At 62.1% G+C, this 23,437-nt stretch overlaps 1 protein-coding gene across 1 annotated transcript in view; it reads right to left on the bottom strand.

The window, feature by feature from the left end:
* The window catches only part of GRM4 (glutamate metabotropic receptor 4), a 37,460-nt gene extending 32,613 nt beyond the window's left edge, over positions 1-4,847 (bottom strand). Inside the window, exon 1 of the mRNA XM_035569124.2 lies at positions 4,109-4,847. Coding sequence (XP_035425017.1) covers positions 4,109-4,627 — 519 coding nt within the window. The 5' untranslated portion in view covers positions 4,628-4,847. The remainder of the gene's footprint in view (positions 1-4,108) is intronic.
* Positions 4,848-23,437: the final 18,590 nt, after the last annotated feature.

Below are 23,437 nucleotides of genomic sequence, written 5' to 3'. Positions count from 1 at the left end.
GGTACGATCCTGCCCCCCAAGCCCCTGGGTCAGGTTTGCTGGCAGTGCACCAGTGTGGTCAACCTCAAACTCTCCCCTGACACCTCCACCGCAAAAGCACCTGGGCTCGAAACCCATTTCATCAGCACCGGCTGACGATAGCGCAGCATTTTGTCTAACAGCAGCATTTTGTCTAACAGCAGAGGATCGTAATCTGCTCCAGATTGGAAAGATTCAGACAAAGGCAGCAACTTGAGCACGGCCCCCAGCCGAGGTTTGCAGGGATGCAGTGCTCCGACGTACAGCAGCACCGGCCCCGCTGCTCCTTGCACCAGTGCCCCTGCACCACAGACGGGGTCAGGAGCAGCTAATTCCCTAACTATAATTATTAATTTCATGCGTATCTTATGCCAACCTCTGGTTCACCGACAAGATGGAATTGATTTAATTAGAATTTCCATCATTGAGCCATTTGGCTTTTAATTAGGGAGAGCACAAAGCACCGCAGGGGCTGGGGGAGCGAGGGGGCCGTGCGGAGCCAGCTCAGACCTTGTCACTGTCGGTTTCCCCAGCTGGAAACAGGGGCCAAGGCAGGCAAATCGCTCCAGCATCCCGATGTACCCAAATGCCACCCTGTCATGGAGCTGATAACAAATTCCTCCAGTTCCCAGCCCCAGCTGCCCCGGGGTGACACGAGACAGCCACGCTCAAGGGGGGACAGCTCGGGGCAGGGAGCGAGGAGCTCCCCGTCCTGCCCACCCCTTTGCCACGACCTGATAAACCGAGCCAGCTGCTTGGCTGCATCCTATTTTTTCCTAAAAAACAAGTTCCCAACCTAGCCGAGAGCAAAGCTCGGTGTGCAGGGAGCTGCGGTCGCTGCCCTTCATCAGGCTCCTCACCGGCCCTGCCGCCCTCCTCCTCCTCCTCCTCGCCCAGCAGTGCCGGAGGAGCCGCCGTGGCCAGGGCAGCCCGGGGGAGCCGAGCGGCCGCAATTTGTTTTAATAAACCCGGAGCAGAACGAGGAAATGAACTGGCAGGAACAGAGCGGGTGATTAATCAGAGCGTCCCCCAGCCGATTTCCACCTTCCCGTCTTCATGAAGGTTATTTACCCGCTCAGCACCGCCGCGTGGTGCGGAGGGCAACGCTCGCTCCGCCACCTCCCTTCCACCAGTCCGGGGCTCGACGCTGGGGGCCGGATCCTGCTCCGCACCCCCAGCCAGCGAAACCCCCTGTGCGTGCAGGCACACGGGCACGCACAGCTCCCGCTGCATGCGACGGGCCAGCGTCCTCCATTAGGTGGATTAATCATGCTGTACAACACCCCGGTGCTAAAAAGAGCTCAACAACTCGCTGCAGAGAAGGAAACGAGCGCCTCTAAGTGTCGGGTGTGTGCCCAGCACCTGGGCGGGATGCTCCTCGCCCCAGCTGAGCGCACGGGTGCTCCTTGTGCCCCAGCTTGCTCAGGACGGGATTGAAAAGCCCAGCCCAGCCCCTGATGTAGCTTTTGGGGAGTCACATTTGCAGAGGTTTCTTTTACACCATCGTCACTGTGGTCATTCAGGAGAAAGTGGGTAGTGCTGAGGCTGGAGAGCCAGCAGACAGGGGTGGGAAGGAGCTGGAGCGTGCCAGAAAGCTCTGGCAGTGACGACAGACAGATGCTATCGCAAGGAGGCGAGAGCAGGGATTTGAGGGGAGGTTTTTCTGCATGCAGAGCTGTGAGGAGTGATGAAACCAGCTTGGACAGAGGATGCCGCATCTGCAAGTTGTTCCGCTGATGTACAGCTTTAATTAGGCAATGGCAGCTAACGAAGGACACGTTATTTATTTATGTAGCATGGGAGCGACAAAACCCCTGCCAGGGATGCGCCGAGCCCTCCCTGCCGATGGGTTTGGGCTGGCGGGGAGGGGACGGAGCAGAGCGGGGTGCACGGGAAGGGAGCACAGCACGGGGCGAGGAGAGCACGGCACCCCCAGGCAGGGACCAGCTGGAGGAGGGAAGGGGCAGCTGAGACCCCATCCCGCCCAGGGCTCTGCAGCACCACTGCCACAACCCTCCCAGCAGGGCAAGGCGAGCCTGGACCACAGCATGAAGCAGACACAGCGTGGGTGCAAGTGTGCACACAGCTGCTGGGGCGGACAGAGGGGGAGCTGCTCACCCCCAGACCCACGAGCCTCATCCTGCACCCAGGGGCACCCCAAGCGCTTCCTCCATGCCCTCATCTCAGCTGTACCCTGCACAAAGGGTGCCCCAGCACCTTGCACAGGCATCGCCTTGCAGCACCAAGGGCTCGCTGTCCCGGGGCCAACGCAGGAGCCAAATCTCTGGCTCCAGCCCAGGAGCGAGCATCGTCCCCCCAGGGGACAGGAAAAGGCAAAACCGTGAGCGCAGCGGTGCCCGGGGAGGCAAACGCTTTGCTGAACCTCCGAGCGGAGCCGCCCGCACTTAAAGGTCAGTGGCAGCGTGAAATGGAAGTTGCCTGATTTTCATTTTAAGCATGTCCGTGCCATAAACCCACTATTTGAATAACAAAGAGCGACGGCGGGCAGGCAGCGCGGGGCAGGGCAGGACCTGACGTCCCGCAGGAGCGATGTCCCCGTGCTCGGGCCACCAGTGGCTGGCAGGGAGATGGGGACAGCGATTCCCAGGGCTCCCAGTTGAGCTGAGGGCTGGGTCCCCACGCTGGGGACACCAAGGCTTGAGGCATGTCCCCACTGGGCCACCACCAGTGCCAGGGTGCAGCGGGGCTCGGCAACATCCCCCTGCATGGTCACGGATGCTTTGTCCAAGCAGCAAAATTGGAGGAGAAAGAGAAAAAAAAAATAGCTCAACCCACCCCCAAACAGCTCCCCCCACTCCTCCAGCTGTCACTCTCCTGCCTCCTTCCTCACTGCCTCCCTCCCTGAAGTGAGCATTCAATCTTTTTTTGTCTTGGCAAATAGCTTTTAAGTTCCTCCCGCTCTCTCTAATTTATATTACTTTAATTATTGAATAGCCCTCTCTCGTAGCCTGGAACATTAACACGTTTTTTAAAAGGGACCCAGAAAAATCAAACTCCATCAGCGATCTGTTTTTCAGTCTCCGCTAACAGCCTCCAGCCCTCCCAGGAGGGCGGGCGGGAGGGAGGATGAGGAGGGGGGAAGGGGAGGAAGGCAGCCAGCCCCCGAGGAAGGGAGGGAGGGTTTCGAGGCTCAGGAGGGGGAGGCAGCATGCGTAGCGCCAGCTCGGGGCTTCCACCGCTGCCGGGCGCGCAGCCTGTTTGCATTTCTCTCTGCCTTTTGCTGCTAAGGGGGCTCTTGTTCAAACATTCGCTCTAGCCCCAGGACATTGCTGCGGATAAATAAATGCACAGCGAGGGGGATGTAATTATAAACTCCTTCGGTTTTCCTGCAGCTGGAGCGGAGGAGAGCGACGGGGGAGCCAGCCCTCAGACGGCCCCAAGCACCCTGCTCCCCTCCGCACACCCAGGGCCGGTGGCAGCAGCCAGCGGTGTCCCCAGTTTGTCCCCGGGCACAGAGCGGTCGCCACCGTCCCCTCCTGGCACCCTGTAGCTGCCCCCATCCCAGCAATAAATGCAGCTCCCCAGTAATTTGGCTAAGGCGTCACCTTACCTTTGGTCCCCTCAAGTCACAACCCAGGAGAGGGCCGGGGAGCTCCCCAGGGAGGCTGAGCCCTCTCCGTCCCTGGGGGTTCTCAGCATCCACTGGGACCAAGCCCTGAGCAGCCCAGGCTGAACCCAGAGCGGGGCGCAGGCAGCTGGGATGGAGCCCCCCAGGTCCCTTCCAGCCCCGTGGTCTCATCCTGCACCCTGTCCTGAGCCGATTGCCCGTCCGCCCCCCCGCCAGGCTCCTGGCAGGAATGCCAGGAGCGTCAGCATCCCACCTGGCCACGAAGCCGGGGGAGAAGAGACAAAAGCCTGCTGCTACAGCATCGTCACCGGAGGGGGACGGAGGAGGGGATCCCTGGGGACCCGGGGGAGGCAGAAAAATGCTTTTAAAGACACTCACGCTCCTGCCTGCCCCCAGCTGTGGAGGAAGAGGTAAGCATGCAAAAACCTGGTGGTTTCACCGCGTTTTTTCATGGGTTCAGCCCTTGCGGAGGTGGCCAGGGCGCCTCGGTGGGACCCGTACCTTGAAGAGCCGCAGGATGTTGGCCACCATGATGGAGACGGAGCTGCCCGAGGCGCCGATGACGCCGACCACCCGCTCGGGCTTGGTGATGATGGGGGGGCCGCCGTTGACGCAGCGCACCTCGGTGCTGTCCTTCTCGATGAGGGCTTGCACGAAGGTCAGCGACTGCTCCAGGGCGTGCGTGTCCCGCGAGCACGTGTCCAGGATGCGGGCGCCCAGGGTGATGTTGGGGAGCAGGTCGGGGTCGTTGTTGATGCGGTCCAGGGCGAAGAGCATGGCCTCCAGGCGGTGGATGCCCTTCTCCTTCTTCAGCTCCCCGCAGGCTTTGCCCTCCGCGCCCCGGCCGTGCACGGGGAAGAGCCCCCCGAGCGTGATGTCCCCGTCGATGCGGATGGAGTTCATGTGCGGGTAGCCCTGGCCTTTGGGCTTGGCGGCACCCCCGGGCGCCCAGCCCCAGCTCCAGGCACTCAGGAGGAGGCAGAAGGAGAGACGCTCCATGCAAAAATGACCCCCGCTCATCGCCGAAGCCGTGCTGGGGCAGAGCGCGCGGCCCGAAACCCGGCGGCGGTCAGGCGGCGAGGCGGGCACGGCTGGGTGGCATGGCTCCGGCGGCTCCGTCAGCGGCTCCCATGGGTGACGGCAGCCCCCAGGGTGCGGCGAGCAGCCGGGCTGCCGGTGGGTGCCAGGACTGGCATCGCTACGCCGGGGAGGAGAGGCAGCGGGGTTGCGAGCCCAAGCAGAGGTTCGGGTCCTTCTTGCAGAGCCCTTGGGGGGGAGAAGGGGGAGCAGGAGGAGAGAAAGAGGGGGGGAAATTAAACAGGAGCATGGAGAAGATGTCAGCCATACCAAGATTTCAGCAGGGAGCCCGGAAGAAAAGATTTGGGATTTGCTGGATTTGTGAGTCACGCCAGCTGCTTTGACTCAGCCCCAACAGCGCATCCGGCGCAGGGCCCCTGCCGCGCTCAGCCCCAGCAGCAGGGCCAGCGTGGCACAGGTTGGAGGGACGCCTCAGGACCTGCCCCAATCCCAAACCCCCTTTGGGGAGCTATCAGGGTGGGGCAGACCCCAAGGCAGTGCTCAGAGAGGGGCAAACCCAAATGCACACACCACCCTGGCCCCAGCCACCCTAGAGCGTCCCTCCTGCCCCAGGGTCACAGCCAGGCACGGGAACCAAGCAGCCCCCTTAGAGCTACGCTGCACGGAGACCCTGAGCTGATCTGGGGCGGGGGGGGGTGGAATTTCTCTTTAGAGAGACCCTCCTTCCCTGAGCACCCCCTGCTGCACCCCAGGGACCACAGCCCCCTCATGTCCCCATCGATGGCCCCAGCCGTTAGCAGCCCGCCTGCATCCCCTGCACGACCGGGGTCAAAGCCACGGAGATGCCGAACGAGCACGATCCGAGGGACGGGGCAGCCAGGGGCTGATTCCCAAATTTCTTCTCCATTCCCTGCCACGAGGCCATTGCCATCGCCTGCCTGCACGCCCTGAGCACCGCGCCGCCAGCCGCGCGGGCGCAGAGCCGAGCTGGGTCTTAAGCAAAAGCAGACCCGGCCAGGCACCGAAGAAACCAGGAATTATGTATCCGAAATGCGCCCCTAAGCACCGCGGCTCGCACTGCTCTCCATTCGGGCTGCCGAGTTCTGCATCGGCCGCTGCTTCTTTGTAAGCATCAGGTATCGACAGCTTCCAGCGGGGAGTATCGACAGCACCGAGGGCTCGCCCAAGCTGCGGGGAGAGTTTGGCTTTCTGCCCGCCCCGGGCAGGAGAGCCGGGGCTCAGCGCAAATTAAAAGCAGCCGGGATGGGCAGAGGAGAGCGGCTGGGTGTGAAGGTGCTCGGCTCCGAGCTGGTGCCCCCAGGGGGCGAAGAAGGGAGCGAAGGGCTCACGGGGAAGCTGGAGGCAGCGCTGGTGGTGAAGGCACGGGGAGCGGTGCCCGTGCGATGCCCGCAGGCTGTGCCTCATGCAGCAATTGAAGAGCATCTCTGTTTTATAGCATTTCCAACCCACTGGAGCCCGGGGTGCCCCGTCCCACCACGCCACGATGCCCCTCGGCTGGGCACAGGGTGCTGCAATCCCAGCTCAGGGAGCCCAGGGCTTGCTGCAGGATCCGGCTCCTGCTCCTTGGAGGTGCAAAGGTGACCTGGACGGGTGCAGGATCCCCGATCCTGCTCCCAGATGGTTCAGCACGATCCCACCAGCACAGCCGTACCACGCACAATTCCTCAGGCTGGGGAGCGGGTGATGGTTCAGACCCGCCCCAGGCTCCTTGGGAATCTTTTTTTCGGTGACAGCACCTTTTGTCAGGCTGTGCGCACACCCACACCTGCATCCCTTTGCCCCCCAGCCCCGGAGGTGCCCCTGACCCAGCAGCACAGCCCCTGCCTCAGTTTCCCCTCCCTCGCAGCCCGGCTGCTGCCTCCAAGCAGCCGCCGACGGACGCTGCGAGGGCAGCGCGTGATTAATGCAAGGCACCGAAAAGCAGAGGAGAGCGAAGCCGGCAAATGCATTCCCCAAGCAGGATGGGCTGGAACAGCGAGACCCGAGAAGCAGCCTCAATTCCTCTCAGCTCGAGCACAGAGCCCAGCATCCGAGCCCGCGCCCGCCTGGCCGTATCCTCAGCCGGCCCCATGGGGGGGCTGCTGCTGGAGCCAAGCCCCTTTACACCCGTGGAGGAGCCGTTCGGAGCTCCTCACCCCAGCTGGGAGGGCCCTTGCCTCAACTCACCTCCATAAATTATGCACATCCCTGCCCGTCGGAGCCACTTGAAGGCCCATCTCCAAAGCGTTTCTGACAGCCGGGGCTTTTAAGCAAGGCGAATTACCCAGTGCCGAGCTCTCTGTTTCCAAAGGCAGCACCCGGGGAGTGCTGCGGCACGAAAGCCGCCCCGCCGCCGCCTGCGAAGACATCTCCCACTGGGACAGCCCCACGGGCACGTCCCTGCAGGAGCTGGGGTCAAGGAGAGGGACCCTGGCCCCGCGGGGACAGTGCCATCTCCCCCAGGGCTTTGCAAGCACCGTCCCGTGCATCGGCATCGGGAGCGGGGCAGGGGAAAGCGGCTCCCGCCGCACCCTGGAAGCGGGTCGGGTTCTGCTATGAAGAAGCAGAGGATGGGGAGACCCCAGGGTGGTTTTAATGCCGCAGCCCCCCCCCTCCCCGTGCAGCCCCGTGCTGGGGCAGGCTGCAATCAGGTCACTTCTCCCACCCTCGCCCCAGGAACCAGGTTTCTGCCCACCGGGGGACGGCGCGATGGAGCTCCACGTGGCACGCGCGCCGAGGAAAAGCCTCCTCGCCCCAGCCCGCAGCGGAGCCCCCAGAGCCCACAGCCTCTTCCTTTCTTCTTTTAAGCTTTTTCCTCTCTGTTCTCTCCCCTTTGTGCCTCCTTTGATCATATAATCTGAACGAACTGAAGGTAAAAATATCATGGCAGGCAAGAAAAAAGCGCAAATAATGGGGAGGGGAGGAGAGAGCTGGTTTGAATCCCTCGCTGAATCATTAGGGAGATGCAGCCTGAATTACCCTACAAGCCTCTGCTGCGTGCAGCCCGAGCACTCATCAGAAGGGGCAGGCGACGAGCAGCCCCTTCCCCACAACCCCTCCCCATGGCCCCACAAGGCAGCACCCCCACACAGCCCCAGTCTCGGTCCCGACCCACACCAGGAACGCGCCCAGCCCAGGGCGGTGCTGATGGGCACGGGGCCAGTGATGGGCGAGCAGGCAGGAGCCTTAAAGCTCAGGGCAAGAAGGAGGGCGAGCTGCATCCCCAGGGGGCCCTGCACCTCTTCCCCGTAAGGCCAGACCCCCACATCTGGAGGGAGACGTGCACCAGCACCAAGCACTCGATGGAGCGGGGAGCACCCCGGGCGCACGCTGTGAGCGGCGAGGTGATGGAGCCCCGCTCCTGCTCCTGCCTGCACAGAGCCCGCACGGCAGCGCTCACCGTGGGGGAACAAAACCATGCACATTCGCAAGCAGCGGGGTGCAGGTATGCATCCCAAACAGACCGAGCTTGGTATTATCAGAGCGCCAAAGGAGCAAAGCTGCTGCCTCCCGCCTCCGACAAGTGCTTTGCTGGAGAGGAGTGAACCTCGCTCACCCTCATCCTGGCCCTGCAGTGGTCAGATCCGAGCTCTGGCAAGAGGTGCAAGGACTGATCCAACCGAGCGTATTTCCAGACCTGGCAGGAAATCCCACGGATTATTGCCCTGCCTGAGTCAGACAAATCCAACAAGCATCGGGAGCTGCAGAAGCAGGCGCTGGGACTGCAGCCACATCTCGCTGAGCCCCAAACCACGGCAGGACAGGGAGAGCCACGGAGGAAGCGCTTGGCCCCTGCCCTCTGGGTCCTCACCACCCTTGGACCACGCAGGAAATCCCGCACGGTGGCATCCTGCCCCCCTCTAGCGGTGGCTGTGCCACCGAGCCACCGGCCAGCCCTGTGGCATCGCCATCCTCGCCGCCAATGCCCACAGTGTGGGCTCGGCTGGCTGGGAGAAATCCAAGGCTGATTGAAACCCCCCGGACCCATCCTGGCGCAGCCTTCCCCGGCCACGAGCGGGCTTCTCCGCTCGCCGCTCCATCCCGCAGCTTCTGTGCTTCTTCGGGAGCTCCGTGCCGGCCAGGGCTGCAGTGAGGCACAGCTCGGGCTCGCCGTGTCCTGCAGAGCCCCGAGATGCCCACGGGTGCTGGGACGCAGCTGCAGTGCTGGGGTGCTGCCGGACACACAGCTCCAGATCCAGACAGACCGACCTTACCCGGGGCTCTGCTCCTCCCAGGACCAAGGCTGGTGCGTCTCCGGGCCATGCGCTGCATCCTCCTTGCACGCATCACAGGGAATTTTGGCAAAATTTCCCTTCCCCAGCCTGGCACTGCCACAGCTCCAGGGGCAAAGAGACCAGAAGGACGCCGCATTGCTCCCAGGAGAGCAGCCTCGGAGGCAGAACCCCAGCCCAGGACGCTGTGCCCATTGCAGCTGCAGGGCTCAGAGGGAGCCCCCCGGGCAGGCCGGAACCGGGGGCTCCTCATCTCCTCTGGAGCCCCCAGCTGCCCCGGGAGCAGAAGCGGCTCGCTCAACGCAGGGATTTTGCAGCCAGGAAAAAGCTCCTTCAAAGGGCAAAGAAACAAATAAGGAAAGAAAGGAACGGCTGATTTCTCGCCATCGCCTGGCTCCCTGCAGGACTCCCAGTCAAAACCGCGTTATTTCACTGCCATTAGCTCCACGGAGCCCCGGCTGCTGCAGGCAAGCAAGCTCACCTCTCACGTGCCATCAGGCCAAGTGCCGGCTAAGCACTAATCACCGCGGCTTCATCGCTGCCGGCAGTGGCAAAGCCGAGAGGCGAGAAATTCAGCTCCCAGGCAGGGCTGGCAGGAGCCGGGGGCTCAGCACAGGGCACCACCGCACCCCGCGCCCACCTCTCCGAGCTCCCGACACCCACCGGGCTGCCCCCAGCGCTCACCGCACGCCCCGGCCCCGAGGAGATGTCCCTGCCCGCACCCCGCACGTGCTGCCGCCGGCTCCTTTTGGAAAATCAAGGCCATTTCTTTGGCCACCTGCTCATCCTTCGGCAGGCAGGGACAGCCAGCGCGCGGCACAATGCCCCGATCCGTGCGCGCGAGCTCTTCCTCACTCGCAAGCTATTTCGGGGAACTCCGCTTTGGCTCCTGCTTTTTTTTGGTTGCAAAGGCTACGTGAAGCACAGCAGAATTCAGACGTGGCAAGGGAGGGGAGGCCAGGTTAAGTTCTCCCTCAACAGGCAAAACCTTCAGTATTCAGGTCAAGTTCCCCAGCATCCGCGCGGAGGAAAAGCAAGGCCACGGCTCTGCAGGCAGCGGCGAGCACAGACCCCAGATTTTAACATCAAAACACACCCGGCGCACCCTGGGACGCAGCCCCCTTCGGCAACCACCCGATGGTTGCACGGACCGATATTGCAACGCTTGCACAACCCCAGCTCTACCTCTCCGCAACGAGTTCCTGCAAACGCTGGGATCTGCTGCCACACTCGGGTGTTTTGCAGAAAAGCCACTGCTCCCCGTGGCTCCCGCACGCACCACGAACCGCTCGCAGCCCCACGGCCATGGGGACCCCAAAGCCAGCCCCACGCCGGGTACCACCACCTCCGCACTGCCCCAGAGCCGGGCCCGGAGGCTGCTGCAGTCCGAGGAAAAAGGCTCCCACTGGGCGCAGATCACTTGGGGAATATTCATCATGCTATATACACATATCCTTAACTGCAGGCAAGCTCTCTCCTTCCCCCTCCCTCCCCTTTTGCAAAGCAGGCCACGGCTAATCCCTCACTCAGAAGGACGGGCTCGCACGGTGAGGGGAAGGCGAGGAGGATTTGGCCACGGAGGAAGCGTCGAGGGCAGCGTCTCACCTGGCGAGAGGCGGCGGGGAGGCAGCGCGGGGCTCCTGGCGCACCCCGGCAAACAGCTCCAGCAGGGCGAGGGGAGGCGGCGGCGGGAGGAAGGAGCCGGCGCTCGTCCCCGCTCCCGCCACACGCAGCCGAATCCCGCAATTAATTTTTGATCACCTTCCGCAAACTGGGGCGGCGCTGGCTTGGAAGGGGAGCGCAGCCCGAGTGCCGGTCCCCGGCGGTGCCCGCAGCACCGTGCACCGTTCCCGCTCCCCGTCGGACCAGCACCCTGAGCTCCCGGGCTGACGGCACCAGCCCTTGCCTGCACCCAGCCCAGAACGCCCCCCCTGGGGCGGAAAGAGGCCCCCATTTTCAGCCAGGCTTTTTGCAGGGCCATCGACAGCACAGGGGCACAGGAAATCAGGCCGCCCCATCGAGGAAGCCCCACCGTGAGATGTGAAGCCCGAGAGGAAGGGACCGTGCCCGCGGCGGGCGCGAAGCTGGGGCGGGCAGCGGGAGTGGGTTCGGGTGTGTTATAATTAGGTCCTGCCACATCTTCAAAGCCGTTGCCTTTCTGGGAAGAGCTGGAAGGGGGTGGCTGAGCTGACAAACCCATCCTCCTCCTGCCTGATGCCAAAGTTGAAGCACGTGACACCCTGTTTTTGGGGAGCCTGCAGGCTCCTCCGAAGGGTGACGCTGGCCCCCGGGTTGCAGGGTCAGGCCGGAGCTGCACCTAAGCTCCAGTTCCCAGTGTAAAACCCACCTTGAAAGCCCTGCCCGACTCCCTGGGGTGCAGCCGAGCACCAGCACAGCACCTGCCGTGGTCCCCAACACGGACTCGCCCGTGCCCCCAGCCCCCGCTGCCCACGGGGACCCGCTGCCCACGCGGAGCCGCTCTGCACGGCAGCCCCAGCGCGTCCCCCCCTGCACCCGCTGCGCTGGCACGGAAAAACCCCCGCTCCCACGAAGCGAAGGGAGGGGAGGAAGCGAGCCTTTTCTTTTGGCACTTCTCTTGGCATTTGCCCGAGCTCCTCGCTGCATTCAACAGATCGGTCCAGTTCCCTTCCTCCCCTGGCCGTGCCGCGGGCGAGCGGCCAGCACCGGCAGCTCCTCCGGCCACCCCAGCCGAATTTTGGGCATCTCCCACCCAGCCCCAGGTCAGCCAGCGGCGCGGTGCCTCCCTCCGCAGCCTCTCCATCACGGATTTTGCTGAAGGCAGCGGGCTCTTCCCCCAGCCTGAAGCAGCCCCCGGCAGAAGACGCCGGCTGGCAGAGCGCGGCAAACTCATCGCACCGGGAGGAGGAGGAGGAGAAGCGCGGCCGGGCGAGGCGGTGGGGAGAGTTCTTCCTTTTTATTTTCCCCCCACGGCTGCCAACTTCGGCTCCCGCAAGCACCCAAAAAGCACCGAGGAGCCGGAGAGCTCGAGAGAGGAAAACAAACCCAGCAGCGCGTGTGTGCGCGCAGCGGCTCCCTGCCCGGAGACGGGGCTGCTCCAGCATTTTGGGGGGGGGGGGGGGGGAAAGGGGATGCAGCCCCCCCAAAAAAATGAAACCCCAGGCTGGCACCTGTCCCCAGCGAGCCAGGCTCTCGCCCCTGCCCTGCAGGGGCTCTGCAGCCCCAGCCGTGCCCGCTGCAGTGAGGCGGGGGCAGCACCCGCCTGCGGCCCCCCCCGTGCCCCGAGCCCCTTCCCAGCCCGCGGCGGTGCCACGTTGGGGGACAGGACCCAGGGGTGTCCCCCCCCCACCCCGGAATACAGGGGCAGCGCAGCGCAGCCCCACAACTATTAATAATGCAATTAGCTGGGGAGGAGGGAGCCGGGGTCCTGCCGGTGGGGACAGGCTGTGCCTCGGGGGGGGGGGGGGGGGCAGGTGAAGGTGGGGGCTCCCTGCTGCAGACCACGCTGTCGCAGCCCCCCCCTTAATAAAATAAGGGAAAAAATTGCCGGAGCCGAGAGCGGGGAGGCTGCAGGGAAAGGGAGGAGGGGGCACCCCCAGCCCCTTTCTGGGAAGGTTGTTTTTTTTTTTTGGGGGGGGGGGGGGCGGTGGGCACCGGGTGTCCCGGGGATGCGCCGCGCCCCCCCCCCCCCTCCCGCACTTACCCGCGGGCAGCGCACGAAGTTGGCGGCGGCTCCGAGCCCGGCTCCGCCCGCGGCCGCTGCCTCCGGCCCCGGGGGGGCGCGGGCAGCCCGGGGGGGCCCTGCGGCATGCGGCGGGGACAGCCCTTACCGGGGACAAGCCGAGGCCCCCCCCCCCCGCCCCCGCCCCGCAGCCCCAGCCCCGGCCCCGGCCCGAGCGAGCCGCAGCCGGGCGGGACCCGCCGCGCTCCGCAGCCGCGCCGAGGAGGAGGAGGAGGAGGAGGAGGAAGAAAAGAAGGAGGAGGAGGAAGAGGAGGAGGAGGAGGGCTGGGGCCGGGGAAGTTTTGCATGAAGAGGCGCTGGGAAGCCCGCTGCGGGGTTTGCCAGCCTTTTAAAGCAGCAGCGCGGCGCCCAGAGGTGGTGATGGGGGGGGTCCCCCCTGCTGCCCCCCGTTCTGGGTGGGGGGAGCGACTGCACCCCCCCGCAGCCCCCGGCAGCGCAGGGCACGAAGGGTTCAGGCAGAGCTGGGCAGAGGGAGGGCGATGGAGCTGGCCCCTCGGTGCCCTGCTCTCCCCAGGACCCCCCCCCCCGGCACCGAGCATCAAGGCACATTTTGCTCATCCTTGTCCTCTCCTGTCCCTGCCCATCACCTGCAGCCATCGTGGCAGCCGGGAACGTAACAGCAGCACTGACAGGCCTCCCGGACCCCGCCGTGCTTCCCACGGGTCACGTTCTCTGATTTCAGCCTTTGCAGAAGCAGGGGAACCGTGACACCCACGGTACCAAGGCAGCAGCCTCGCCAAGCCCTGCAGGACCCTCACTCGGGCAGCGCAGCGCGAGGTGTGGGCACCAGAAGGGTCCCAGCGCCCACCCCAGCTCCCTCTGCGTGCCCAACAGCCGCCCCCAAATTTCACCTCCCTGCTGAGGGAGCAGGGACAAGGGAGGAGGCTCCCACCAGAACCACATCGTCCCAAGCTGTCCCTTCCCGCTGCCCTCCCGTAAGGCGACGCAGACACCCCACGCCGTGCACATTCCCCTGGATGCTCTGGCATCGCCTTTTTTGCCATCAAACAACCCACCGGGCCCCGGCGTCTGCGAGGAGCCCATCACGGCCCGTCGATTCATGAATCCAGAGAAAACACAGCCCCCTAGTAATGGCCATTGACACATTAACTGCTCCGATCCATCACAGTAATGAGTGCGAGGTAACCGCGCACCGCAGCGCTTGCGGCACTCGCCTGCCTGCGCGCCGGGGCTGCGAGCACCCAGACCCCGCGGGGACCCCAGTCCTGGGGGGGGGCTCACCTGGGGGGACAGCTCTCTGCAGCTCCTCCTGCCCCTCTGACCACCCAAACCCAAAGCGCAGCCCTCCCAACGTGCATTTCCAGCCTCTTCTTCGCTAGGGGTTGATTTGTGTTGCCTGCTCGGAATGGTAAAATACCGACGCTGGCACGGGGCGAGCCATTCCCAGGGGGGAAGGATGCAGCAGCTCAGGGCTCAGCGCTGTCGCCCAGACCCTGCTGGGGATGCTGGAGAGGAGCTGGTTTTCCAGAAGCTCTCAGGGCTGCCTGGCTCCCGGCGCAGCGCTCTGGCCAGGCCTTTGAAGGAGCTACGTGCTCTCCAGCGAGATGCACTCTCCTGAAAAGCTGGCCAGCCGCCCTCCTGCCATTAAAATAAGTGGCAATATTCCCGTGGACTCGGATGCTCACGGGATCGTGCCCAGAGCGCTGTCTCCTGCAGAGCGATTGGGCTGTTGCAGTGATTTCATTTACAGCGAGAGCTGGAGCGGTCGGCGTTGTTATTCTGCTCTGGTGCTGGGGAGGGCAGCCCTGGGAGGCGCACGGGCCCCTCCAACCCCGCCATGTGTGCACACGGTGATCAACTCTCATCTGCACCGGTACCGATGCCATCCCCAGAAACCTAGGCAAAAGGACCCCTGCATCTTGCTTTTGCTGCAGCTGATGGGGATGGAGCTGTGCTGTGCCCCCCCGGCAGCAATGTCCCAGCCCCAAGAAGGGCTTCAGGACAGCGGCTTTCTGTCCTTGGGGTCTGTGAGTTATCTCCAAAAGGTTCTCAAGGAGAGGCTGAGAAAAAAAAGGCTGATGCAGGACGCATCCGCCCCGGGGCCGTTTAGGGGTGCAGAGGTGGAGCGATGTGGATTTTCCACCCCAGCTGCCAGGGCCAGGATGCACCCAGGGGTTATTTGGCCTGATTCAGAGGCAGAGATGCACGGGCAGGAGCAGGGGTCTGTACCCATCAGTGCCCAGGTTCACCAAGCCCTGGGGGAGGACAGGAGCCCCCCACCTGCCCCAGCACAGAAGAGGCTTGGGGCAGACCCTGGGCACACACAAAGCCAGGGCTGAGGGGGCTGCAGCCCCCGTGGGATAAGCTGGGCACAAATCCCCTCACCAAAAGGAGCTCTCGGAGGTGCCCCGAGGTCAGCTTTATCCTCACTGCTCCGGGTTGGGCGAAGCCTCCACCACAGGGGGATTTCAGAGACACGTGCTCTGCCTTCGAGGAGAAACGAGGGCATCTCGATGAAGGATTGGAGTCTTACTGCACGGGGACAAGGCTGTGCCCCAGCACGGCCCCAGGCACAGGGACACGCGGCCAAGCTGCTCTGCTTTGCCCAGGTCCTGAGGAACTGCTGGGGGAAGGTCTCTGAGCTAAATTACGCAGGAATCTGGGCTACTGCGTCACCTGAGCTGCTCCAGCATCTGGGGGTGCTCGGTGCTCCTCGCCCTGGTGCAGCCACCACGATCCAGGATGAATGGGGACTTTGGAGCCATGGGGTGAACCAGGACTTTGGGCACTTCCCTCCTTTCCTCCACCTGTGCTGCCATGGGGGAAAAGCCATTGCATCAAATGAAGTCACCAAAAAAGCAGTGAGGAGCAGCAGCTTCCCATGGGGCTGACAGCTCCTCCTCCACCTGTGGGAAAGCTCCGATGGAAAATCTTCATATCCAGCCCCTCCAGCCCTGGGGAGCCAGGAGCCGAGGTCCGGGGGATGCTCCTGCAGCCAGCAGCGTCTCCCCTCTTTTCCCCGAGCCTCACGGACCGCACATCTCCATCTCTCCCCATCTTCTCCCCGCCCTCAGCCAGGAGCCAAAATATCATCAGCGCTCATGTCACCGTCACGAATGTCAAATTACAATTAACATTTAGAAACCCTGGCTCAGCCCGGTGCCGCCGAGATTCCCAGCACGACAGGAAAGGCCACGGCGAGCGGGGAGGGTGCGAGCACCGGGGGCAGGCGGGGGACAGCCCAGGGATAACAGGAGAGCAGTGTGGGGTTACCCCGTGTGCGCTCCGGGGCCATCCCAAAAGCGGCTCTGCTCATCCCCCAAAGGTCACTGCTGCAGTCAGCGCGTGTCCTCGGGTCAGGGTCCTTCCAAAGATGATCAGATACTCCAGGAGAGGTCAATACTGCCAGCAAAAGGATGCAGAGCCGTCCTCTGCGGGATCAATACGGCTCCGTCAGGCTCAAAACGGGAGGAATTAAACAAGACGTTGCCTCTCCCGTCCTGGAAGCAGGGTTGGAGGAACGCACCCCAGCCCCAGCTCCGCATTCACCTCCAGCCAGGGCCTGCAAAGAGCTCCAGCACCTCCACCAGCACCAGCACCCTTTCCCCGACCCTCCAGGGCTTGCAGACCTGCAAGGCTCTGGCACGCGCTGACCCCACGGCACAGGGGGTGCCCCTTTGCAGCAGGGATAGGAGCACGTCCCCAGCCCCAGGAACTCGGGGCAGGGCTGGGGCCAGCAGCCGATGCTTCCCCTTCTCTGTGGCAGCCTGCAGGCAGCGGAGCAGGAGGACAGCCCCTGCCCGAGCAGCAGCCAGCCTGGCTCCCCTCCAGCCGGGAAGGTCACCGCGTCCACCGCGAGCATCACCGAGAGCAACCGGGGAGACACGCTGCTTGCGAGCTTTATTTTATTTTTCTGAGATAGGAAAAAAACACGAAACCGCATCTTATGGACTGGACTCACCGGCTCGGCTCTGCAGAAGTGCCTGAATAATTCATGGCCGAGCCACCTCCTCCTCCTTCCTCTCCCTGGGTCACTCAGGCCAAGGAGGCGCAGGCACGGGAAGCGCGCCCGGCCCGTTCTGTCTGTGGGCTGTGTGCTCCCAGCGCTGCCTTGGGTTTAATTCCCCGCTGGTTGGAAGGGTGGGGAGAATAAATCTTTAATTCAAAGTGAAATATTAATAGAACCGCAATTAGCTGTAATATCTACACAATTAAAAAGCAGAAGTCCCAGCAAGAGCTGTTTTCCTGTGGATTTAAAGAGAAAAGAGTTTGCAGGGTGGGACGGGGAGCCAGGGATGCTTTTCGGGTGTTACCGCTGGTCCCTGGGGGAAACGCGGCCGGGAGGAGCAGCAGAGGGATGGCTGCAGGCAGGTCAAGGGCTCCCCGGCGGTGCCGGTGACGCAGGAGGAAGCCAAAGTCCGATCTGCAAGAAAAGAAGAGGAGGAGGAGAAAGATTTCAGAGGGAAAAGAAAACAGAAGAACACGCTGACACGTTTGTCCTGCTCCCTGGGGCGTTGATTGTTGGGTTTTTGCTTTGTTGTTTTTTTGTGGTTTTTTTTTTTCAACTGAAGGAAGGTTTTCACTGACGTCAGGCAGCGATGAACCTCAAAGTGAGGACGGAGAGCCAGAAGAGTCTCCGCTGGAAGTTCGCAGGTTTTCGGGATGGATTTCAGCAACCGCGGGGCCTGCGCCCAGCGGGGCACCCCGGGCTCACCCCCGCAGCCCCTCGCGGCCGTTTGCCAGCGGAAGGCACAAAAACCACTCGCAAAGGAGACGTTGAAGCTTTCCTGCGCTGGGTAATTAGAGCCTGAGCTGCGATTTACTGAAGAAAGGAGGGGAAAAAAAAATGCAAAACAAAAACAAGCAAAGTAATTCAGCGTACTCAAAAAATACATAAATTATAGGCCCGAGGAAAAAAAAAAAAAAAAAAAAAAAAAGAAACAGCCTTGGATTTCTTTCCACAAGAAAGAGACTCCTACACACAAACAGCACATGAATATGGGTAATAGATATGGATATTTCAGAGAGCGAAAATGGTACTGACTGCGCTCTTATTGGATCAACACTCACACATCGAGTCCATGTTTCTCTCGAGGAGTGGGGATAATGGGATGCCGAATGTCAGACCATTTTAAATATATATAAAACTCATTATACGCCTCATGACTAACCAGATTTTGATGGAAAGAGTTGCATTTTAAAGAAATGGGAGGGGTGGGGGGAAAAAAAAGGCAGCCCATCCGGGCCTGCGGGGAGGAATTAGCAATGAAAGAGGGATGATTCGTCTGCAGGCTGTGAGCGACAACCCCTCCTCCTCGCGAGGAAGGCTGCTGCGGCTGTGCCAGCCCCCTGGCAGCCCCCCCAACCCAACAACCTCCCCATTTTGGGGGGCTCCAAGCCCCCTCCAGCAGTTTTCCAGCACCCTGGAGCCCACGTCCTGCCCAGCCGATGCAGGGCCCCCAGGAAAACGCTGCTTGAGGCCCCAACCTGCCTCTTTGCTGGAGACCACCGAGGAGGGGACGCCCCTGGGCTCGTGGGCTTCTCCCCAAACCCCCCATGCCAGCACTGAGGGGATGGGGTGAGCGTGGGGGTCCCAAACCTGCTCCTCTGCGAGCAGCCGAGGGCCACAGCAAGCTCCGCTGCTTGGCAGCGATGCCCATCCCTGGCCAAACCCCCTCCAGCTGCAACGCTAGAGCCACTTCTTGGGGTTTATTCCTCTCTCCTGCATACACTCAGCCTAAAAAAAAAAAATATATATATATATATATATATATATATCCCTCTTTGTACCTCTTTGTCCCCGTAGCGAAGGAGGACAAAGGAATCGTGCCTGGGTTTCGCGGCACAGCGGTGCTGGAGCTGCTCTCCCAACCCAGAGACGGAAGCGCCCGCGCTCTTTTCTTCTGCAACACTCCCACCTAATGGCAGGAGAGCCACCGAAACGAGAGCCAGCAGCACCCAGCAGAGCCACCCGACACCCCACTGAGCACCCCGAGGTGCTGGGCAGAGGCCGGCACAGCTCGGTGCACCTCCGGGCTCAGATGCCAGCAAAAACACCCGCGGGCGTCCCAGGGTCTGCCCCGCCGGCAGGCACCAGAGGCTCCAGCAACACCGAGTTTTGCTCAGTGAAGGAACAAAGCTGACTTCCCGACGGAAATGAGCCCACGAATCCAGCACGCGTGGCAGGGATTATGCTGAGGTTTCATCACACGCTTTGCAACAGTTTGTCTCTGCCATCAGCCGCCCCCCATTTACTCCCCACTCACCCCAAAACCTGCGCCCACGCGTTGTGCCCAGCCAGGCCCTGCCCGGCGCACCGAGCACCGCCCGGGGACCAAAGCCATAACCCCCATAAATGCCACTTTTCCACCCCCCACCCCGCAGCTTTCAGCTGGCTCCAGCCTTTGAGTGATGTTTTGCTTCCCTCTTGTGGCTGCTGCCCTGGCACAGCCGCGCTGGGAAGGGAAACGGGATCTGGGGGCACCCCACATGCGTGCCCAGGAGAGCACGAAGGAAGCTGGGTGGGTGACTTGGTCCCATCCCAGCCACAACGATGGCTTACAAGCGAGGACGAGAGGAGATGCTGCCCAAGGTGCTGGGGATCCCTCCAAACCCAGCTGCCAACCTGCCTGAGCTGAGCGCTCGGTGGCACAAAAGGCACTACTGGGTTATTTTACCCGACACCAGCACGAGACGGGCTGGGATGCTCCAAACAAGGCTCCGGGTTTGTCCGTGTCTGCCCAGGCCAACACTTGGACAAACCACATTGATTTTTTATTTTTTTTTTTTACCCCTCTTCCTAACAGTATCAGAAGCTGAACAAGTTCCCAAATGCAAAGGAAAATGGCAAGCAGCCCCAGCTCTCAGCCCCCCGCCTCCCCAGGTTGCTCCCACCCTCCTTAGAAAGCTGATAGGGAAAAGAAAAAAGGAAATTTTTTAGAGGAACGATGTTTGCTGCGCTGTGAGCACGGGGCCACGCAGCACTGGTGGTTTTGACACTTCCCCAGCTAACGCTGAGCGACAGCAAGCGCCCACAGCGCACGGCCGCTGCCTCCCCGCTGACACCCGGCCGGCCCTCGCCCTGTGCTAACACCCTTTAAAGAGTCCTTAAAAATAAAATAAATAAAATAAAACAAACAGTCGTGGTGGATTTATTGGTTTTGGAGGACTCTTTGTCAGAGGGCGAGCATTCGCTCAGCACAGACCCGGTGATGTGGCTGGGGCTGTTTTGGGTCGGCGGTTACTCCAGAATTTGGGTCTAAACAATAGAAAAAAAAGGGAAAAGCCACGGCACAAATGACCTCGGAAATTTCTCGTTATGCACCGTTAGCACCTTTTCTACGCCGCTGCTGGAGCGGGAGCTACTCCTGGAGCTGCAGAGGTGACACAAACTCATCACACCCGTGCTCAGGTAGCTGGGGAGCGACCGAGCCTGGAAGACGCCGCTCCCAGCCCCTCTCTTCCCTCCTGGCCCTGGCTGGGAGCCGAAGCTGCCGTCCTGCTCCGAAGGCACGAGGCCAGCAGGGATCAGGCCCCAGAGGGACACGGAGCAGGACCCAAGACACAGAGCTGCCTAACAAGCCAGCAGCGCTACTGTCATTAGCGCTGCCGCCTATTTTGGGCTATTGCACGAAGCAGAAACCACTTTAATCTGCAGTTAAAGCAGAGCCGGTGGCAGCGAGCGGGGGCTTTTATTCCCGTCTTATTTTTAGGAGTTTCATCTGGCAGCAAGAGCCCGGCTTGGCACTGGGCATCTGCGGGTCCAACGTGCCACATCCCGGGAAGCCGGCACCATTCCCCAGGCCTGGGGGGTTCCCAAAAAAAAGGGGGAGCTCAGCTCTGCTTGGCCTTCTGCGTGGATGCAGGAGGGTTTTTTCCACCTACAGTTACTGTGGGAAGCTGGAATCTCTCTTTAAAGAAAAAAAAAAAAAAAAAAAAAAAAAGGAGCCAGAAGAAGGAGAGAGCACATTTGGTGGTAAAATTAACTGTGACGGCCAGACAGCACATACTTCCCCTGCACCAACAGGATGATTAGAGGAAAATCTTTACATTTTAACTAACACTAAAGCCTCTGGTGGTGCAGAGTTAATTCCCTCCAGCCCTGCCGGAACAGACAGGCAGCAGGACGCCGGTGGGGACGGGGCAGAGCGGGGAGCAGCGCATCGCGCTGGGAAAGGCGCAGGGTGCTGGAGGGAGCCAGCGCTGAGCAGCAGCAGCCTGAGCCCGCAGCCAGTCGTGAGGATGCACAGGAGCTGCGGTAAAGCCAGGAAGGCTGCGTGGAGCAGGAAAAGGCTGTGACTGCCGTGCTTCTCCCCTCCAGCTACCCAGGGAGCCGCGGTGCCTCTCCCAGGGATCCCCAAGCCATCGGCTGCGATGCTCTTCCCAAACCCAGCCATGTGCAAAGCTTCCCCGTTCACCACGCACGCACCAACCTGCTCTGCTTGAAAGCAAAGAGCCCCACATCGGGGCAGAGCTGCACCTCTGAATGAGGGCAGCCTTGCCCCGAGCCCCCCTCTGCCACTTGGGACCCTGGGCAGGCGAAGCCCCATGGCACCAGGGCAGCACCGGGCCCCTCTGCACGGAGCTGGCCCCGCCAAAATAGCGCCCGCCTGCCCCTCCCAGCTCCTCCATAATTCATGCGACATCTTCCTGAAAGAAATATCCTCCTCAGGCATGAAATATTCATGGCCCCGTACTTTGCAAGGAAACACTGCCTTCCTTGGAGCACGACCAAGCAGGCAGGGCCGGCACGGATTTGCCTTTGCAGGAGTAATTATGTCGCTCATCAGTCGGGTGCTGCAACGAGAGGGGCTGCGCTGGGGAGGTATCGGGGCACCGTGTCCCACCCCGTGCAAGAAATCTGCTTTCGGAAGAGGCACGGGAGGGCTCGCGCCGGGGAGCCCCAGCCGTGTTCAGCTGCACAACATTCAAGGAAAGCAGAGGCATCCATCCCCCGGGGCTTGGCGCATCGCTGTAGTGCCTCCACGAGCATTACTTAACAACAAGCATCAGTCCCAGCCCCACGGGACTTTCCTAGCAGGACCCAGAGGGGATGGCACAGCCCTAAGGGTGGCTTCAGCGGGGAAGTTGCTCTGGGGGCACGAAGGGGTGGAAGATGTGCATGGGGACAGGCGAGCACCGCACCGAAAGGGATGCGTGACAAAACCCCAGCACGGTTTCCCGCTGGGCAGCCCCTCAGCTGCGCTTGAAAAGCCATCTGTTAGATGCTGCCGTGTGCCGTGATAATAGTTAAACATGCTTTCAATTTAAATAAACTATCGTATTTTTATAATAAAAAAAACCCTGCAGTTTCTCTGGGCAGCGCAAGGTCTCCCGGGGCCACCCCAGCGCGGCTGGGGACAGCACGGGGCAGGATGCGGTCCTGGGGCTGGGGGAATTCGGTGATGCTCCACAGGGGCGAGCTGGGCAAGGGCCTGGCCACGACTGCCCTCCTTCATCCCACACCGGCACCTTCGCAGTTTTATTATCATCGCTGCTGGCTTTTTCACTTTCCCAGCCCTGGCAGCACCGCCAGGTCCTGGGGACGGAGCAGCCCAGCCAGGAGCATCCTCCGAAGCAGGCAGCGGTGGAGGAACCCACCTCCAAGGAACATTTTGGGGCAGCGCGGGCCCCCTGCCCCCCTGCTCACAGCTCAGCATCCCTCCAGCTTTCAAGCAGCAGCAGCTCCCCCCCCGGCAGCCCTTTCCTCCCTTCCGTGGTGCTTTGCTGAAGTTACAGCCCTCGCAGGGTGCTCATCAGCGCTGCACCTCTAAGTTTAGGGACAGCACCGTCAGCCGAGGATGCTTTCGACGTGGAGAGAACAGCTTCCTACAGGCAGACTGCTCCAACGCGGCTATGAAAATTAACACATAAATAAAAACCACTCTTCTAACCCAATCCATCCCCAGGCAATAAATCAAGCCCTTGCTCGGGGGGGGCCCTGCCAGGCCCCGTGAGATGTTCTGGCACCCAGATGTGCCCGGCGGTGCCAGCCCTAGGGGCAGGGAGGGGACACCACCAGGTACGCCAGGGCACACGGGGACAGGACGCGAAGCAGAGCCCCACCCCCCCCCCCCGGGGTGCGTTAACCACCACCGCCCGGGGACAAGCCCACGCTCGAGCAGCAGCACGCGTTTAATTAATCCCATCTTGTCCGGCGTGATACGAGCTATAATAAAACATGGCCCAGATTTCACGGTTCCTCACATTGAAAGCCAATTAATAACAATAAAAAATAAAAAAAAAATAAAAGCCTGAACACGAAGCCTGCCTCCATCAGCCAGCCCTCGCCTCCAGCCCCCCAGCTGAGGCACTGCAGCTCACTGCACCCCAATAAGGGGGCCGGGGGGGGGGGGGGATTCCCCAATGCATTGGTTATAGCAGGGTCCAGAAAAGCCCCCCGCCCCTGGGCCACGGAGGGGGGGGTGATGCTGGGTGCAGGGCCCTGCTGCGAGGTGTTTTGGTGGTGGGGAGAGAGGAGGGGGCTGGCGAGCAGCAGGGGAGGGGGCCCGGCACAGCGCTCGGGTCTCTGCTGAGCGGTGAAAACGGATCCGGGGAAATCTGCGCGCCCGGGATCGACTCAGCCTTGGCCAGGTCCCGAGGTGGTTTTGGGTGGCTTCTGCGGGAGCGCTGCCAGCCCAGGCTGGGCCCCCTGCCCCCAGGGACCTGGTGCCAGCACCCAGCCTGGGGGACCCAGCCCAGAGACCCCCCCCCCCCCAGAGCAGGCATCGCTTCCAAAAACCCCCCGACACCCCCAAACCCCAGGAGCTCCCCCCCCGGGGGGGGGGGGGGCGCACACCGCATCCCGCAGCCGCGCTCCCCGCACCACCGCGTCGGTCTCAGATCTGGACCCGGCATCTCGCGGCCCCAAATTTCCAG

This window comes from Cygnus atratus, chromosome 24 (assembly GCF_013377495.2).
Source record: "Cygnus atratus isolate AKBS03 ecotype Queensland, Australia chromosome 24, CAtr_DNAZoo_HiC_assembly, whole genome shotgun sequence".
In the NCBI taxonomy this organism is placed as follows: Eukaryota; Metazoa; Chordata; class Aves; order Anseriformes; family Anatidae; genus Cygnus; species Cygnus atratus.
Note: the sequence above shows the minus strand (reverse complement) of the source record. Positions and strands in the feature narration are given on the sequence as shown.